General features: G+C 40.3%; 1 protein-coding gene across 1 annotated transcript in view; it reads right to left on the bottom strand.

The window, feature by feature from the left end:
* Positions 1-21,850, bottom strand: part of LOC139753341 (uncharacterized) — a 397,831-nt gene that overhangs the window by 47,359 nt on the left and 328,622 nt on the right. The window contains exons 4-5 of the mRNA XM_071669697.1: positions 16,289-16,335; positions 9,731-9,829 (exon numbers count right to left, since the gene is read on the bottom strand). Of these exons, the coding sequence (XP_071525798.1) occupies positions 9,731-9,829; positions 16,289-16,335 (146 nt within the window). The remainder of the gene's footprint in view (positions 1-9,730; positions 9,830-16,288; positions 16,336-21,850) is intronic.

The following is a 21,850-nucleotide window of genomic DNA, read 5'->3' on the forward strand; positions in this document are numbered from 1 at the left end:
CACTTCAAGTCATTCTGATATAGTAACATACCATCTATACTTCAAGTCAACATGATAAAGAACCATTCTACCCATACTTCAAGTCAACCTGATAAGGTACCATTCCACCTATACTTCAAGTCAACCTCAACAAGTACCATTCCACCCATATTTCAAGTCAACCTGATAAAGCACCAATCTAACGATACTTCAAGTGACCCTGATAAAGAACCATTCCTACCATACTTAAAGTCAATCTGATAAAGTACCATTCCACTCATATTTCAAGTCAATCTGACAATGTAGCATACCACCAAATACTTCAAGTCAGCCCATAAGAAGATATTAAACCCATACTTCAAGTCAATCTGATTAAGTACCATTCTACCTATAGTGATAAAGTTCAATTCCACCCATACTTCAAGTCAACCTGATAAAGTGACATTTCACCCGTAATCCAAGCAAACCTGATAAAGTGTCATTCCACCCACATTTCAAGTTCACTTGAAAATATCATGCCACCGACATTAAATTCAATGTGTTAAAGTAGCAGATCACCTATACTTTAAGTCAACTAGATAAACTACAATTTTATCCATACTTCAGATCAACTGAATAATGTGTCATTCCATCCATACTTTAGTTCAACCTGATAAAGTGCCATTTCACCAATGCTTTAAGTCAACTTGATAAGGTACCATTCCACCAGTACTTGAAGTCTATCTGATAAAGAACTATTCCACCCACACTTCAAGTAAATCTGATAAAGTAACATACAACGCATACTTAATGTCAACCAGATAAAGAACCATTCTACCCATACATCAAGTCAACCTGATAAAGTACCATTCCATCTATACTTTAAGTAAACCTGAAAAAGTACCATTACATCCATATTTCAAGTCAAACTGATAAAGTACCATTCCACCCACACTTCAAGTCAATCTGATAAGGTACCATTCCATCCATACTTCAAGTCACCGTTTCTTCAAGTCAACCTGATAAAGTACCATTCCACCCACAGTCAAAGTCAATCTCATAAAGTAGCAGACCAACTATACTTCAAGTCACCTCGATAAACCATCATTCTACCCATTCTTCAAGTTTACGTAATAAAGTACCATTCTACTCACACTTCAATTCAACGTGATAAAGTAACATTTCACCCATACTTCAAGTCAACCTGATAAATTGCTATGCCACCCATACTTCATGTCAACCCGATAAAGTACCATTCCACCCACGCTTCAAGTCAATCTCACGAAGTACCATTCCACTCAAACTTCAAATGAACCTGATAAAGTACCACAGTTCTAGTTAACCAGATAAAGTAACATTCCACCCATACTTTAAGTCAGGCTCTTAATATACCATTCCACCCACATTTCAAGTCATCCTGATAAAATCTCATTCCACCCATTTTTCAAGTCAACCTGATAAAATGCCATTCCATCCACGCTTAAAGTCAATCTGATAAAGAAGTAGACCACCTATACTTCAAGTCAACTTGATAAACTCCCATTCTACCCATACTTAAAATCAACCCAATAAAGTACAATTCCATTCATACTTCAATTCAATATGATAAAGTACCATTTCCTCCATACTTCAGGTCAACCTGATGAAGTACCATTCCACCCAAACTTCAAGTCAACCTGAAAAAGTACCATTCCACTCACATTTCAAGTCAACCTGATAGAGCACCATTCCCTCCATATTTCAAGTTAACCTGGTTAAGTACCATTTCACCCATACTTCAAGTCATCCTGATGAAGCATAAAGCCACCCATACTTAAATTCAACCTGAGAAAGAAGCATTTCACCCACACTTCAAGGTAATCTGACCAAGCACCATTCCACCTATACTTCAAGTAAACCTGATAAAGCGCCATTCCACCCACATTTCAAGTCAACCTGAAAAAATACCATTACACCGACATTAAAGTCAATCTGCTTAAGTAGCAGACCACCTATACTTGAAGTCAACTTGATAAACTACCATTCGACCCATACTTCAAATCAACCTAACAAAATACCATTCCATGAAACACTTTCATTCATCCTGATAAAGTACCATTTTATCCATACTTAAAGTCAACATGATAAAGTACCATTCCAGCGGTAGAAGTCAATCTGACAAAGTGCCACTCCACCCACAGTTCAGGTCAATCTGATAAAATTTCATATAACCTAAGCCTCATGTCAATCTGATAAAGAACCATTCTACCTATACTTCAAGTCAACCTGATAAAGTACCATGCCATGTATACTTTAAGTCAACCTGAAAAAGTAAGATTCCTCCCATATTTCAAGTCAACCTGATGTAGCAGCATTTCACGCACAGTTCAAGTCAACCTGATAAAGAACCATTCTATCCATACTTCAAGTCAACCTGATGAAGTACCATTCCACCTACTTTTCAAGTCAGCCTGATAAAGTGCCATTCCACCCACACTTCAAATCAATCTGAAAAAGTAGTATTCCACTTACACTTCAAGTCAACCTAATGAAATACCATTCCACCCATACTTCAGTTCAACTTGATAAAGCACCATTTCACCCATACTTCAAGTCAACCTGATAAAGTATCATTCCACCCACACTTCAAGTCAACCTGATAAAGTACCATTCTACCCACACTTTAAGTCAATCTGACCAAGTACCATTCCACCTAAAGTCAACCAGATAAAGTACCAAGTCACTTATACTTCAAGTCAACCTGATAAAGTACCATTCTACCCACACTTCCACTCTGAAAAAATAAATTTCTGAAACTGAAAAAATAAATTTCTACCTATACTACAAGTCACCCTGATAAAGTATCATTCCACCCATACTTTAAGTCAACCTGATAAAGTACCATTTTACCCATACTTCAAGTTAACTTGATAAAGTACTATGGCATCCATACTTCATGTCACCCTGATAAAGTACCATTTCACCCATACTTCAAGTCAACCTGATAAAGTACCATTCCACCAGTACTTGATGTCAACCTGATGAAGAGCCATTCCATCCATACTTCAGGTCAACTTGATAAAGTGCCATTCCACCCATACTTCAAGTCAAACTGATAAAGTACCATTACACCCACACTTCAAGTCAGTCTGAAAATGCAGCATACCACCAATACTTTAAGTCAACCTAATAAAGTATCTTTTCACCCATACTTCGAGTAAATCTGAAAAAGTACCATTCCATCCATATTTTAAGTCAGCCTGATAAAGTGCCACTCCCCCCATTCTTCAAGTCAACCTGATAAAGTATCATTCCACCCACAGTTAAAGTCAATCTGATAAAGTAGGAGACTACCTGCACTTGAAGCCAACTACATAAACTACCATTGCACCTATTCTTCGAGTCAACCTAATACAGTACCATTCCATCCACATTTCTATTCAACCTAATAAAGTAATATTTCACCCATACCTTAAGTCAATCTGACAAAGTACCATTCCACCTATACTTTAAGTCAGCCTGATGAAATACCATTCCACCCATACTTCAAGTCAACCTGATAAAATACCATTTCATCCACAGTTCAATTTAACCTGATAAAGTACCATTCCACCTATACTTCAAGTCAGCCTGATGAAATACCATTCCACCCATACTTTAAGTCAACCTGATAAAATACCATTTCATCCACAGTTCAATTTAACCTGATAAAGTACCATTCCACCATACTTCAAGTCAATCTCATAATTCCACCCACATGGTGGTAGCAGACCACCTATATTTCAAGCCAACTTGATAGAACTATCATTCTACACATTCTTCAAGTCAACTTGATAAAGTGCCATTCCACCCATACTTTAAATCAACCTGATAAAATAATATTCCACCCACGCTTCAAGTCAACCTTATAAAGTCAATATGATAAAGAAGCAGACCACCTATACTTCAAGTCAACTTGATAAACACTTATTCTGCCCATAACTCAAATCAACCTAATAAAGCACCATTCCCTCCATACTTCAGTTCAACCTGATGAAGTACCATTTCACTCATATTTCAAGTCGACCTGATAAAGTATCATTTCATCCACAGTTCAAGTCAACCTGATAAAGTACCATTCTACCCATACTTCAAGTCAATCTGATAAAGTACCATTTCAGCTAAACTTCAAGTCAATCTGATAATGTCTCATACTACCAATACTTTAAGTCAATCTGATAAAGTACCATTCCACCCAAATTTCTAGTCAAAATGAAAAAGTACCATTCCACCCACATTTTAAGTCAACCTGATAAACTACCATTCCACCCATACTTCAAGTCAACCTGATATAGTACCATTTTACCTATACTTCAAGATAACCTGATATAGTACCATTTTACCTATACTTCAAGGTAACCTGATATAGTACCAATTTACCTATACTTCAAGCCAACCTGATATAGTACCATTTCACCTATACTTCAAGTCATCCTGATGAATTACCAAGCCACTCATACTTAAAATCAAACTCAGAAAGTAGCATTTCACCCACAATTCAAGGCAATCTGACCAAGTACCATTCCACCTATACCTCAAGTCAACCTAATGAAGTACCATTCCACCCATACTTCAAGTCAACCTGATAAAGTATCATTTCATCCACAGTTCAAGTCAACCTAATAAAGTGCCATTCTACCCATGGTTCAAGTCAATCTGACAGAGTACCATTCCCGCTGCACTTCAAGTCAATCTGATAATTTCTCATACCACCAATACCTTAAGTCAACCTGAAGAAGAACCATTTTACCCATACTTCAAGTCAACCTGATAAAAGTGCGATTCCAGCAATACTTCAAGTCAGTCTGGTGAAGTACCATTCCACACATACTTCCAGTGAACTTGATAAAGTACCATTCATCCCATTCCTCAAATCAAACTGATGAAGTGCCATTCCCCCCATACTTTAAGTCAACCTGATAAAGTACCATTCCACCGACAGTTAAAGTCAATCTGATAAAGCAGAAAACCACCTATACTTTAAGTCAACTTGATAAACTATCATTCTAACCATTCTTCAAGTCAACCTAATAAAGTACAACTCCACCCATACTTCAATTCAATCTGATAAAGCACTATTTCACCCATACTTCAAGTCAACCTGATAATGTAACGTTCCACCAGTAACTGAAGTCAACCTGATAAAGTACTAGGCCATCCACACTTCAAGTCAATCTGATAAAGTAACATCCCAACTATACTTCAAGTCAGCCTGATATTCCACCCATATTTCAAGTCAACCTAATAAAGTACCCTTCCACCCACAATTCAACCTGATAAAGTACCATTCCATCCATACTTGAAGTGAAAATGATAAAGTACCATTCCATCCATACTTCAAGTCAACCTGATAAAGTACCATTCCACCCACACTTCAAGTCAATATGAAAAGTACCATACCACGTACACTTCAAGTCAACCTTTTAAAGTATCATTCCACCCATACTTCAAGTCAACCTGATAAGGTACCATTCCACCCACTCTTTACGTCACCCTGATAAAGCATCACTCCACCCACACTTCAAGTCAATCTTATAGTGTAGCATACCACCAACACTTTAAGTCAACGTGATAAGAAACAATTCTACCCATACTTCAAGTCAACCTGATAAAGTACCATTCCACCCATCCTGCAAGTCAACCTGATAAAGTGCTATTGCACCCATACTTCAAGTTAACCTGATAAAGTGCCATTGCACCCATACATCTAGTCAACCTGGTAAAGTACCATTCCACCCAGAGTTAAAGTCGATCTGATAAAGTAGCAGACCACCTACATTTCAAGCTACCTTGAAAAACTATCATTCTACCCATTCTTCAAGTCGACCTAATAAAGTACCGTTTTACCCATACTTCAGTTCATCCTGATAAAGTACCATTTCACCCATACTTCAATTCAACCTGTTAAAGTACAATTCCACCAGTAATTGAAGTCAACCTGATAAAGGAAAATTCCACCCACACATCAAGTAAATCTGATAAAGTAACATACCACTTATACTTTAATTCAACCTGATAATGAACCATTCTATCCATACTTCAAGAGAAACTGATAAAGTACCATTCCATCTATACTTCAAGTAAACCTGAAAAAGTACCATTCCATCCATATTTGAAGTCAACCTGATAAAGTACCATTCCATCCATATTTGAAGTCAACCCGATAAAGTACCATTCCATCCATACTTTAAGTCAAAGTGATAAAGTGCCACTCCACTCATTCTTCAAGTCAACATGATAAAGTATCATTTCATCTGATAAAGTAGAAGACTACCTATACTTCAAGCCAGCTTTATAGACTATCATTCTACCCATTCTTCAAGTCAACCTGATAAAGTACCATTCCACCCAAGCTTCAAGTCAATCTGACCAAGTACCATTCCACCTATACTTCAAGTCAGCCTGATGAAGTACCATTCCACCCATACTTCAAGTCAACCTGATAATGTACCATTCCACTCACTCTTTACATCATCCTGATAAAGTAACATTCCACCAATACTTCAAGTCAAGCTGGTAAGTACCATTCCACCCACACTTTAAAGCAACCTTGTAAAGTACCATTCCAACCACATTTCCAGTCAACATGACAATGTACCATTCCACCCATAATTCAAGCGAATCTGTAAAAGTACCATTTCATCCACACTTCAGGTCAATCTGATAAAGTACCATTCCACACACACTTCAAGTCAATTTGATAAAGTACCACTCCACCCACACTTCAAGTCATTCTAATAATGTAGCATACCACCAATACTTTAAGTCAACCTGATAAAGAACCATTCTACCCATACCTCGTCAATCTGATAGAGTACCATTCCACCTATACTTCAAGCCAACCTGATAAAGTACCATTCCATCCATACTTCAAGTCAACCTGATAAAGTGCCATTGCACTCATACTTCAAGTTAACGCAATAAAGTGCCACTGCACCCATGCTTTAAGTCAACCTGATAAAGTACCATTCCACCAATTGTTAAAGTAAATCTGATAAAGTAGCAGACCACCTATATTTCAAGCCAACTTAATAAACTATCATTCTACCCATTTTTCAAGTCAACCTAATAAAGTACCATTTCACCCATACTTCAGTTCGACCTGATAAAGTACCATTTCACCCATACTTCAATTCAACCTGATAAAGTACAATTCCACTAGTAATTGAAGTCAACCTGATAAAGAACTATTCCACCCGCACATCAAGTAAATCTGATATAGTAACATACCAATCATAAATCAATTCAACCTGATAAAGAGCCTTTCTATCCATACTTCAAGTGAACCTGATAAAGCACCATTCCACCTATACTTCAAGTAAACCTGAAAAATTACTATTCCATCCATATTTCAAGTCAACCTGATAAAGTTCCATTCCTCCCACACCCCAAGTCTACCTGATAAAGTACCATTCCATCCGTACTTCAAGTCAAAGTGATAAAGTGCTATTCCACCCATTCTTCAAGTTAACCTGAAAAAGTGCTATTCCACCTACACTTAAGTAAAATTGATAAAGCACCATTTCACCCATACTTCAAGTCATCCTGATGATGTACCATGCCAACCGTTGGCATAATTCAAGTTGACCAGATAAAGTGACATTTCACTCACACTTTAAGCCAATCTGACCAAGTATCATTCCACCTATACTTGAATTCAACCTGATGAAGTACCATTCCACCTATACTTAAAGTTAATCTGGTGAAGTGCCATTCCACACATACTTCCAGTGAACTTGATAAAGTACCATTCATCCCATACTTCAAATCAACCTGATAAAATGCCATTCTACCTAGTTAAAGTCAATCTGTTAAGTAGCAAATCACCTATACTTTAAGCCAACTTGATAAACTATCATTCTAACATTCTTCAAGTCAACCAAATAAGGTACCATTTCACTCATACTTCAATTCAACCTGATAAAGTACCATTCTATCCATACTTCGAGTCAAACTGATAAAGTACCATTCCACACACACCATGTCAATCGGATAAAGTTCCATTCCACGCATACTTCAAGTGAACTTGATAAAGTACCATTCCACCCATACTCCAAGTGAACCTGATAAAGTACCATTCCATCCATACTTCAAGTCAAACTGATAAAGTACCATTCCACCTACACTTCAAGTCAATATGATAAAGTACCATACCATCTATACTTCAAGTCAACCTGACAAAGTACCATTCCACTCACTCTTCAAGTCATCCTGATAAAGTAGAATTCCACCCACACTTCAATTTAAAGTGATAAATTACCATTCCACCCACACTTCAATCCAACCTAATAAAGTACCATTCCAACCACACTTCAAGTCAACCTGATAATGTACCATTACATCTATACTTTAAGTGAATCTGAAAAAGTACCATTCCAACCACACTTCAAGTCAACCTGATAAATTTCCAATCCACCCACATTTCAAGTCAAGCTAAGAAAGTACCATTCACCGACACTTCAAGTCAATCTGATAAAGTGCCATTTCACCTAAACTTTAAGTTAATCTGATAAAGTACCATACCATCTACACTTCAAGTCAACCTGATAAAGAACCATTCTACCCATACTTGAAGTCAGCCTAATGAAGTACTATTCCACCCATACTTCATGTCATACTGATAGAGTACCATTCTACCCATACTTTGATCCAATCTGATAATGTACCATTTATCCTATACTTTATGTCAGTCTGATAAACTACCATTCCACCCATACTTCATGATTAACCCGATAAAGTATTATTCTAGCGAAACTTCAAGTCAATCTGATAAAGTACCATTCCACCCACAGTTTAAGTCGACCTGATAAAGTTCAATTCCACCCATACTTCAAGTCCATCTGATAAAATGATGTTCCACTCATACTTCAATTCAACCTGATTATGTGCTATTCCACCAATACCTCAAGTCAATTTGATAAAGTGCCATTCCACCCCTATTTCAAGTCAAACAGGGGGAGCAGGGGGCTAGATATCCTCCATATACTTTTCACTTTTCCAGTAGAGGGAACAGAAAAGAGGGGCCAATTGAGGATATTCCCTCTAAGGCTCAATCCTTTACTCTTGAAGCTACCTCGTTAACAATGGAAATGACAAATATGTATGAAATAAATGTCGAAAACAAAGATAATGATATGAATATTAATGATGATAATAATATGATTGATAATGGTAATATGATTATCATTACTACTGTTATCATTATCATCATAAAAATGATAATAATAATAATATTGATGATTATAATAATAATAATAATGATAATAATAATAATGATAATAATAATAATGATAATAATAATAATAATAATAATAATAATAATAATAATAATAATAATAATAATAATAATAATAATAATAATAATAATGATAATGATAACAATAATGATAATACTACTACTACTACTACTACTACTACTACTACTACTAATAATAATAATAATAATAATAATGATAATGATAATAATAATAATAATAATAATAATAATAATAATAATAATAATAATAATAATAATAATAATAATAATAAAAATAATAATAATTATTATTATTATTATCATTATTGTTATAATAATTATTATGATTATAATATTTATCATTACCATCAGTGTCATTGTTATCATTACTACTTTTCTTACTATCGTCATTATATTAATGAGGATTATTATCATTACTTTCATCACAATTATTGTTATCAATATTATCATAACTATCATTAGTATTTTAATTATAAGAAGAATGACGTCACAACGTACCATCAAACTCTCCATATAGTACAACAAACCAAGGCCACGAGCTGTGATGGGCTAGTCCACTCTGACGGTTTCTTCTGAGTGTACTCTTACCACAGCTTCCTGTAGAGGAGAGAAGGAAGAAGTTAGGGTGTTGTGCACAGCTGGTAAGTGTGTTCATGTACTTTGAGAAGGTGATGATTTCAGCATCAACAGTGAGGGAAGGATTGGCAGTCCCTGTACAGAAAAAATATGATAGGTTCAGGATCAATGAAATGAAGGAAGGGCTATCAAAGCTTACACAGAAACGCTGGTATAGTTCATCATGCACAACGAAGGATGTACAGGCCCGCTCTCTACTCTAAGGCAGGGATGGTCATAACCAAAAGTGAATGGATGATGGTCATAGCATCAAGAGTGAAGGAGGGATGGTCATAGCACCAAGAGTGAAGGAGGGATGGTCATAGCACCAAGAGTGAAGGAGGGATGGTCATAGCATCAACAGTGAAGGAGGGATGGTCATAGCATCAACAGTGAAGGAGGGATGGTCATAGTATCAACAGTGAAGGAGGGATGGTCATAGCATCAACAGTGAAGGAGGGATGGTCATAGCACCAAGAGCGAAGGAGGGATGGTCATAGCACCAAGAGTGAAGGAGGGATGGTCATAGCATCAACAGTGAAGGAGGGATGGTCATAGCATCAACAGTGAAGGAGGGATGGTCATAGCACCAAGAGTGAAGGAGGGATGGTCATAGCATCAACAATGAAGGAGGTATGGTCATAGCACCAAGAGTGAAGGAGGGATGGTCATAGCATCAACAATGAAGGAGGTATGGTCATAGCACCAAGAGTGAAGGAGGGATGGTCATAGCATCAACAGTGAAGGAGGTATGGTCATAGCACCAAGAGCGAAGGAGGGATGGTCATAGCACCAAGAGTGAAGGAGGGATGGTCATAGCATCAACAGTGAAGGAGGGATGGTCATAGCACCAAGAGCGAAGGAGGGATGGTCATAGCACCAAGAGTGAAGGAGGGATGGTCATAGCATCAACAGTGAAGGAGGGATGGTCATAACACCAAGAGTGAAGGAGGGATGGTCATAGCATCAACAGTGAAGGAGGGATGGTCATAGCATCAACAGTGAAGGAGGGATGGTCATAGCACCAAGAGTGAAGGAGGGATGGTCATAGCATCAACAGTGAAGGAGGGATGGTCATAGCACCAAGAGTGAAGGAGGGATGGTCATAGCATCAACAGTGAAGGAGGGATGGTCATAGCACCAAGAGTGAAGGAGGGATGGTCATAGCATCAACAGTGAAGGAGGGATGGTCATAGCATCAACAGTGAAGGAGGGATGGTCATAGCACCAAGAGTGAAGGAGGGATGGTCATAGCATCAACAATGAAGGAGGTATGGTCATAGCACCAAGAGTGAAGGAGGGATGGTCATAGCATCAACAATGAAGGAGGGATGGTCATAGCATCAACAGTGAAGGAGGGATGGTCATAGCACCAAGAGTGAAGGAGGGATGGTCATAGCATCAACAATGAAGGAGGGATGGTCATAGCATCAACAGTGAAGGAGGGATGGTCATAGCATCAACAGTGAAGGAGGGATGGTCATAGCATCAACAGTGAAGGAGGGATGGTCATAGCATCAACAGTGAAGGAGGGATGGTCATAGCATCAACAGTGAAGGAGGGATGGTCATAGCACCAGCAGTGAAGGAGGGATGGTCATAGCACCAAAAGTGAAGGAGAGATGGTCATAGCACCAAGAGTGAAGGAAGGACTGTCATAGCAACAACAGTGAAGGAATGATGGTCATAGCATCAACAGTGAAGGAGGGATGGTCATAGCATCAACAGTGAAGGAAATAACCGGTATAGACCCCGTTGCTCACCATTGTGAGACGAAGGGTATTCGAGTAATTAGTATTTCGAATAGTTGTTTCCTATTATACAGTCCCATAGCCTAACGGTTGGCATGCCTGCCTCTTGCACAGGGGTCCCGGGTTCGATCCTGCCTGTTGGAGGTTTGTATGATATATATATATATATGTATATATATATATATATATATATTTTTTTTTTATTATTATTTTGCTTTGTCGCTGTCTCCCGCGTTTGCGAGGTAGCGCAAGGAAACAGACGAAAGAAATGGCCCAACCCACCCCCATACACATGTATATACATACACGTCCACACACGCAAATATACATACCTATACATCTCAATGTACACATATATATACACACACAGACACATACACATATACCCATGCACACAATTCACACTGCCTTTATTCATTTCCATCGCCACCTCGCCACACATGGAATACCATCCCCCTCCCCCCTCAAGTGTGCGAGGTAGCGCTAGGAAAAGACAACAAAGGCCCCATTCGTTCACACTCATGCAATAATGCCCGAAACCACAGCTCCCTTTCCACATCCAGGCCCCACACTCCTTTCCATGGTTTACCCCAGACGCTTCACATGCCCTGATTCAATCCACTGACAGCACGTCAACCCTGGTATACCACATCGATCCAATTCACTTTATTCCTTGCCCTCCTTTCACCCTCCTGCATGTTCAGGCCCCGATCACTCAAATCTTTTCACTCCATCTTTCCACCTCCAATTTGGTCTCCCACTTCTCCTCGTTCCCTCCACATCCGACACATATATCCTCTTGGTCAATCTTTCCTCACTCATTCTCTCCATGTGCCCAAACCATTTCAAAACACCCTCTTCTGCTCTCTCAACCACGCTCTTTTTATTTCCACATATCTCTCATACCCTTAAATTACTTACTCGATCAAACCACCTCACACCACACATTGTCCTCAAACATCTCATTTCCAGCACATCCACCCTCCTGCGCACAACTCTATCCATAGCCCAGGCCTCGCAACCATACAACATTGTTGGAACCACTATTCCTTCAAACATACCCATTTTTGCTTTCCGAGATAATGTTCTCGACTTCCACACATTCTTCAAGGCTCCCAGGATTTTCGCCCCCTCCCCCACCCTATGATTCACTTCCGCTTCCATGGTTCCATCCGCTGCCAGATCCACTCCCAGATATCTAAAACACTTTACTTCCTCCAGTTTTTCTCCATTCAAACTTACCTCCCAATTGACTTGACCCTCAACCCTACTGTACCTAATAACCTTGCTCTTATTCACATTTACTCTTGTACTAAGAATATATGGTGTGGGAGGCAATTTGTTAGAAGCAGTGAAAAGTTTTTATCGAGGATGTAAGGCATGTGTACGTGTAGGAAGAGAGGAAAGTGATTGGTTCTCAGTGAATGTAGGGTTGCGGCAGGGGTGTGTGATGTCTCCATGGTTCTTTAATTTGTTTATGGATGGGGTTGTTAGGGAGGTGAATGCAAGAGTTTTGGAAAGAGGGGCAAGTATGAAGTCTGTTATGAATGAGAGAGCTTGGGAAGCGAGGCAGTTGTTGTTCGCTGATGATATATATATATATATATATATATATATATATATATATATATATATATATATATATATATATATATATATATATATATATATATATTTTTTTTTTTTTTTTTCTTTTTCATTTTCCTTTGTCACTGTCTCCAGCGTTTGCGAGGTAGCGCAAGGAAACAGACGAAAGAAATGGCTCAACCCACACCCATACACATGTATATACATACACGTCCACACACGCAAATATACATACCCATACATCTCAATGTACACATATATATACACACACAGACACATACATATATACACATGCACACAATTCACACTGTCTGCCTATTATTCATTCCCATCGCCACCTCGCCACACATGGAATAACATCCCCCTTCCCCCTCATATGTGCGAGGTAGCGCTAGGAAAAGACATCAAAGAACCCATTCGTTCACACTCAGTCTCTAGCTATCATGCAATAATGCCCGAAACCACAGCTCCCTTTCCACATCCAGGCCCCACAGAACTTTCCATGGTTTACCCCACACGCTTCACATGCCCTGATTCAATCCATTGACAGAACGTCGACCCCAGTATACCACATCGATCCAATTCACTCTATTCCTTGCCCTCCTTTCACCCTCCTGCATGTTCAGGCCCCGATCACTCAAAATCTTTTTCACTCCATCTTTCCACCTCCAATTTAGTCTCCCACTTCTCCTCGTTCCCTCCACCTCAGACACATATATCTTCTTGGTCAATCTTTCCTCACTCATTCTCTCCATGTGACCAAACCATTTCAAAACACCCTCTTCTGCTCTCTCAACCACGCTCTTTTTATTTCCACACATCTCTCTTACCCTTACATTACATACTCGATCAAACCACCTCACACCACATATTGTCCTTAACCATCTCATTTCCAGCACATCCACCCTCCTGCGCACAACTCTATCCATAGCCCAGGCCTCGCAACCATAAAACATTTTTGGAACCACTATTCCTTCAAACATAGCCATTTTTGCTTTCGGAGGTAATGTTCTCGACTTCCACACATTCTTCAAGGCTCCCAGGATTTTCGCCCCCTCCCCCACCCTATGACTTACTTCCGCTTCCATGGTTCCATCCGATGCCAGATCCACTCCCAGATATCTAAAACACTTTACTTCCTCCAGTTTTTCTCCATTCAAACTTACCTCCCAATTGACTTGACCCTAAACCCTACTGTACCTAATAACCTTGCTCTTATTCACATTTACTCTTAACTTTCTTCTTTCACACACTTTACCAAACTCAGGCACCAGCTTCTGCAGTTTCTCACATGAATCAGCCACCAGCGCTGTATCATCAGGGAACAACAACTGACTCACTTCCTAAGCTCTCTCATCCCCAACAGACTGCATACTTGCCCCTCTTTTCAAAACTCTTGCATTCACCTCCCTAAGAACCCCATCCATAAACAAATTAAACAACCATGGAGACATCACACACCCCTGCCGCAAACCTACATTCACTGAGAACCAATCACTTTCCTCTCTTCCTACACGTACACATGCCTTACATCCTCGATAAAAACTTTTCACCGCTTCTAACAACTAGCCTCCCGCACCATATATTCTTAGTACCTTCCACAGAGCATCTCTATCAACTCTATCATATGCCTTCTCCAGGTCCATAAATGCTACATACAAATCCATTTGCTTTTGAAAGTATTTCTCACATATATTCTTTAAAGCAAACACCTGATCCACACATCCTCTACCACTTCTGAAACCACACTGCTCTTCCCCAATCTGATGATCTGTACATGCCTTCACCCTCTCAATCAATACCCTCCCATATAATTTACCAGGGATATATATATATATATATATATATATATATATATATATATATATATATATATATATATATATATATATATATATACATATATATATATATATATATATATATATATATATATATATATATATATATATATATATATATATATATATATATATATATATTATCTCGGAAAGCAAAAATGGGTATGTTTGAAGGAATAGTGGTTCCAACAATGTTGTATGGTTGCGAGGCGTGGACTATGGATAGAGTTGTGCACAGGAGGATGGATGTGCTGGAAATGAGATGTTTGAGGACAATGTGTGGTGTGAGGTGGTTTGATCGAGTAAGTAACGTAAGGGTAAGAGAGATGTGTGGAAATAAAAAGAGCGTGGTTGAGAGGGCAGAAGAGGGTGTTTTGAAATGGTTTGGTCACATGGAGAGAATGAGTGAGGAAAGATTGACCAAGAGGATATATGTGTCGGAGGTGGAGGGAACGAGGAGAAGAGGGAGACCAAATTGGAGGTGGAAAGATGGAGTGAAAAAGATTTTGTGTGATCGGGGCCTGAACATGCAGAAGGGTGAAAGGAGGGCAAAGAATAGAGTGAATTGGAGCGATGTGGTATACCGGGGTTGACGTGCTGTCAGTGGATTGAATCAAGGCATGTGTATGGGGGTGGGATGGGCCATTTCTTTCGTCTGTTTCCTTGCGCTACCTCGCAAACGCGGGAGACAGCGACAAAGCAAAAAAAAAAAAAAGAAATACATATATATATATATATATATATATATATATATATATATATATATATATACATATATATATATATATATATATATATATATATGTATATATATATATATATATATATATATATATATATATATATATATATATATATATATATATATATATATATATATATATATATATATACCGTCAATTGGACCGCCTCGATTAAGGCTTGAGCTTCCGATTCTGTCTCAGCTAACATGGGAAGTATATATAATGACAAGCAAGTGAGACACTTGATTATGTATTTAGTATACAGAGATATCAATTGGGGCTCTAGATAAAGTCTTACTTCTGTATATAAAGATGCTACAAGTGAGACACTAGATAATGATTTACTTCAGTATATATAGATACTACAAGTGAGACACTAGATAATGATTTACTTCAGTATATATAGATACTACAAGTGAGTCACTAGATGATGATTTACTTCAGTATATATAGATACTACAAGGGGGACATTGTCTTATGTCTCACACTTATGTTTCATAAGTGTCTAATGTTGGCTTACCTCTTGTTTCTATCTTCTTAGGGCAGCAGATCAGCTTCTGTCCATCTCTGGTGAGTTATAAAACTCATTAATCTTATGCCCACACACAAACACACACACACACACACACACGCACACACACACACACACACACACACACACACACACACACACACACACACACACACAGACACACACACAGACACAGACACACACACACACACAGACACACACACACACACAGACACACACACACACACACACACACACACACACACACACACACACACACACACATGCACACACATATGCACACACTCCAGGGTTTGGAGTGGATATTAAAGTGAAGGAATTTAAGGATCACTTAAGTGAAACACACATGGGATTGTTGGAAGATGTGGAAACCAATTTTACTAAAGACAAAAGATCTCACTCGTTGTGTCCAGAGGATTGCATAGTAGTAAAGAGAGAGATATGATTTCTGTGTCTTGTACGATGCATGATTATCAAGGAGTAGAGACAACATCTCACCTGTTGTCTCCAAGTAGGAGACGGCCTAATCAAACACCAAATAAAGGTGGGAGATGGCTCAACTACACACTACATAATGGTGGGAGATGGCTCAACCACACACTACATAATGGTGGGAGATGGCTCAACTACACACTACATAATGGTGGGAGATGGCTCAACTACACACTACATAATGGTGGGAGATGGCTCAACTACACACTACATAATGGTGGGAGATGGCTCAACCACACACTACATAATGGTGGGAGATGGCTCAACCACACACTACATAATGGTGGGAGATGGCTCGACCACACACTACATAATGGTGGGAGATGGCTCAACCACACACTACATAATGGTGGGAGATGGCTCAACCACACACCTCATAATGGTGGGAGATGGCTCAACCACACACTACATAATGGTGGGACGTGGCTCGACCACACACTACATAATGGTGGGAGATGGCTCAACCACACACTACATAATGGTGGGAGATGGCTCAACCACGCATAATGGTGGGAGATGGCTCAACCACACACTACATAATGGTGGGAGATGGCTCAACCACACACTACATAATGGTGGGAGATGGCTCAACTACACACTACATAATGGTGGGAGATGGCTCAACCACACACTACATAATGGTGGGAGATGGCTCAACCACACACTACATGATGGTGGGAGATGGCTCGACCACACACTACATAATGGTGGGAGATGGCTCAACCACACAGTACATAATGGTGGGAGATGGCTCGACCACACACTGCATAATGGTGGGAGATGGCTCAACCACACACTACATAATGGTGGGACGTGGCTCGACCACACACTACATAATGGTGGGAGATGGCTCAACTACACACAGCATAATGGTGGGAGATGGCTCAACCACACACTACATAATGGTGGGAGATGGCTCAACCACACACTACATAATGGTGGGAGATGGCTTGACCACACACTACATAATGGTGGGAGATGGCTCAACCACACACTACATAATGGTGGGAGATGGCTCAACTACACACTACATAATGGTGGGAGATGGCTCAACCACACACTACATAATTGTGGGAGATGGTTCAACCACACACTACATAATGGTGGGAGATGGCTCGACCACGCACTACATAATGGTGGGAGATGGCTCAACCACACACTACATAATGGTGGGAGATGGCTCAACTACACACTACATAATGGTGGGAGATGGCTCAACCACACACTACATAATGGTGGGAGATGGCTCAACTACACACTACATAATGGTGGGAGATGGCTCAACCATACACTACATAATGGTGGGAGATGGCTCAACCACACACTACATAATGGTGGGAGATGGCTCGACCACACACTACATAATGATGGGAGATGGCTCAACCACACACTACATAATGGTGGGAGATGGCTCAACCACGCACTACATAATGGTGGGAGATAGCTCAACTACACACTACATAATGGTGGGAGATGGCTCAACCACACACTACATAATGGTGGGAGATGGCTCAAATACACACTACATAATGGTGGGAGATGGCTCAACTACACACTACATAATGGTGGGAGATGGCTCGACCACACACTACATAATGGTGGGAGACGGCTCAACCACACACTACATAATGGTGGGAGATGGCTCAACCACACACTACATAATGGTGGGAGATGGCTCAACTACACACTACATAATGGTAGGTGATGGCACAAATACACACTACATAATGGTGGGAGATGGCTCAACCACACACTACATAATGGTGGGAGATGGCTCAACTACACACTACATAATGGTGGGAGATGGCTCAACCACACACTACATAATGGTGGGAAATGGCTCAACCACACACTACATAATGGTGGGAGATGGCTCAACCACGCACTACATAATGGTGGGAGATGGCTCAACTACACACTACATAATGGTGGGAGATGGCTCGACCACACACTACATAATGGTGGGAGATGTCTCAACTACACACTACATAATGGTGGGAGATGGCTCAACTACACACTACATAATGGTGGGAGATGGCTCGACCACACACTACATAATGGTGGGAGATGGGTCAACTACACACTACATAATGGTGGGAGATGGCTCGACCACACACTACATAATGGTGGGAGATGGCTCAACTACACACTACATAATGGTGGGAGATGGCTCAACTACACACTACATAATGGTGGGAGATGGTTCGACCACACACTACATAATGGTGGGAGATGGCTCAACTACACTCTACATAATGGTGGGAGATGGCTCGACCACACACTACATAATGGTAGGAGATGGCTCAACCGCACCCTACATAATGGTGGGAGATGGCTCGACCACACACTACATAATGGTGGGAGATGGCTCAACTACACACTACATAATGGTGGGAGATGGCTCAACCACACACTACATAATGGTGGGAGATGGCTCAATCACACACTACATAATGGTGGGAGATGGCTCAACCACACACTAAATAATGGTGGGAGATGGCTCAACCACACACTACATAATGGTGGGAGATGGCTCAACCACACACTACATAATGGTGGGAGATGGCTCAACCACACACTACATAATGGTGGGAGATGGCTCGACCACACACTACATAATGGTGGGAGATGGCTCAACTACACACTACATAATGGTGGGAGATGGCTCAACCACACACTACATAATGGTGGGAGATGGCTCAACCACACACTACATAATGGTGGGAGATGGCTCAACCACACACTACATAATGGTGGGAGATGGCTCGACCACACACTACATAATGGTGGGAGATGGCTCAACCACACACTACATAATGGTGGGAGATGGCTCGACCACACACTACATAATGGTGGGAGATGGCTCAACCATACACTTCATAATGTAGGAGATGACCTAACCACACGGTACATAATGGTGGATGATGGCCCAACCACATACTAAATAATGTGGACGATGGCCTAACCCCTAAACTACATAATGGTGGGAGATGGCACAACCAGACACTACACAATGGTGGGAGATGGCCCAACCAGACACTACATAAAGGTGGGGGAAGGCCCCGCCAGACACTACATAATGGTGTAAGATTGCCCAACCAGACACTAAAGAATGTGGCAATGAAGGGTATTATTGGTGTACAATAAGTATTCAGTGTTGTGAATGGAAATGGTGAAGAGCTTGTAGATCTGTGTGCTGAAAAAAGACTGGTGATTGGGAATACGTGGTTTAAAAAAAGAGATATACATAAGTATACGTATGTGCGTAGGAGAGATGGTCGAAGGGCATTGCTGGATTACGTGTTAATTGATAGGCGTGCAAAAGAGAGACTTTTGCATGTAAATGTGCTGAGAAGGGCAGCTGGAGGGATGTGTGATCATTAATCTGTGGAGACGAAGGTGAAGATTTGCAGAGGTTTTCAAAAGAGACGAGAGAATGTTGGGAAGAAGAGAGTGGTGAGACTATGTGAGCTTGAAAAGGAGACGTGTGACGAATCACCAGGAGAGATTGAGTGTAGAATGGCAAAAGGCGAGAGGAAATGACGTGAGGAGAGTGGATGAGAAATGGAATGTATTTAGAGGATCAGTGATGGCTTGTGCAAAAGAGGCTTGTGGCATGAGAAAGGTGGGAGGTGGAAAGATTAGAAAGGATAGAGTGGTGGGATGAAGATGTAAGATTATTAGTGAAAGAGAAAAGAGAGGCATTTGGACGATTTTCCCAGGGAAATAGTGCAAATAACTAGGAGGTGTATAAAAGAAAGAGGCAGGAGGTCAAGAGAAAGGTGCAAGAGGTGAAAAAGAGGGCAAATGAGAGGTGGGGTGAGAGAGTATTATCAAATATTAGGGAGAATAAAAAGATGTTTTGGAAGGAGGTAAACAAAGTGCGTAAGACAAGAGAACAAATGGGAACATTGGTGAAGGGGGCAAATGGGGAGGTAATAATAAGTGGTGGTGATATGAGAAGGAGATGGAGTGAGTATTTTGAAGGTATGTTGAATGTGTTTGATGATAGAGTGGCAGATATAGGGTGTTTTAGCCGAGGTAGTGTGCAAAGTGAGAGGGGTCAGGGAGAATGATTTGGTTAACAGAGAAGAGGTATTGAATGCTTTGCGGAAGATGAAAGCCGGCAAGGCGGCGGGTTTAGATGGTATTGCTGTGGAATTTATTAAAAAAGGGGGTGACTGTATTGTTGACTGGTTGGTGAGGATATTCAATGTATGTATGGTTCATGGTGAGGTGCCTGAGGATTGGTGGAATGCATGCATAGTGCCATTGTACAAAGGCAGTGTACAAATTACAGAGGTATAAGTTTGTTGAGTATTCATGGAAAATTATATTGGAGGGTATTGATTGAGAGGGTGAAGGCATGAACAGAGCATCAGATTAGGGAAGAGCAGTGTGGTTTCAGAAGTGATAGAGGATGCGTGGATCAGGTGTTTGCTTTGAAGAATGTATGTGACAAATACTTTGAAAAGTATTTGTAGGTAGCATTTATGAATCTGGAGAGGGCATATGATAGAACTGATAGAGATGCTTTGTGGAAGGTATTAAGAGTATATGGTGTGGGAGGTTAGTTGTTAGAGGCAGTGAAAAGCTTTTATCGAGGATGTAAGGCGTGTGTACGAGTAGGAGGAGAGGAAAATGATTGGTTCCCAGTGAGTTTGAAGAAAAACTAGAGGAAGTGAAGTCTTTTAGATATCTTTGAGTGGTTTTGGCAGCGGATGGAAACATGGAAACGCAAGTGAGTCACAGAGTGGAGGGCGGGGGGGGGGGATGGCAAAGGTTCTGGGAGCGTTCAAGAATGTGTGGAAGGCGAGAACGTTACCTCGGAGAGGAAAAATTGGTATGTTTGAAGAAATAGTGGTTCCAACAATGTTATATGGTTGTGAGGCGTGGGCTATAGATAGGGTTGTGCGGAGAAGGGGGATGTGTGTGAAATGAGATGTTTGGGGACAATATATGGTGTGAGGTGGTTTGATGGTTTGGTCACATGGAGAGGATCAGTGAGGAAAGAGGTGGAGGGAACGAGGAGAAGTGGGGGGCCAAATTGGAGATGGA

Source organism: Panulirus ornatus, chromosome 14 (assembly GCF_036320965.1).
Source record: "Panulirus ornatus isolate Po-2019 chromosome 14, ASM3632096v1, whole genome shotgun sequence".
Lineage (NCBI taxonomy): Eukaryota > Metazoa > Arthropoda > Malacostraca > Decapoda > Palinuridae > Panulirus > Panulirus ornatus.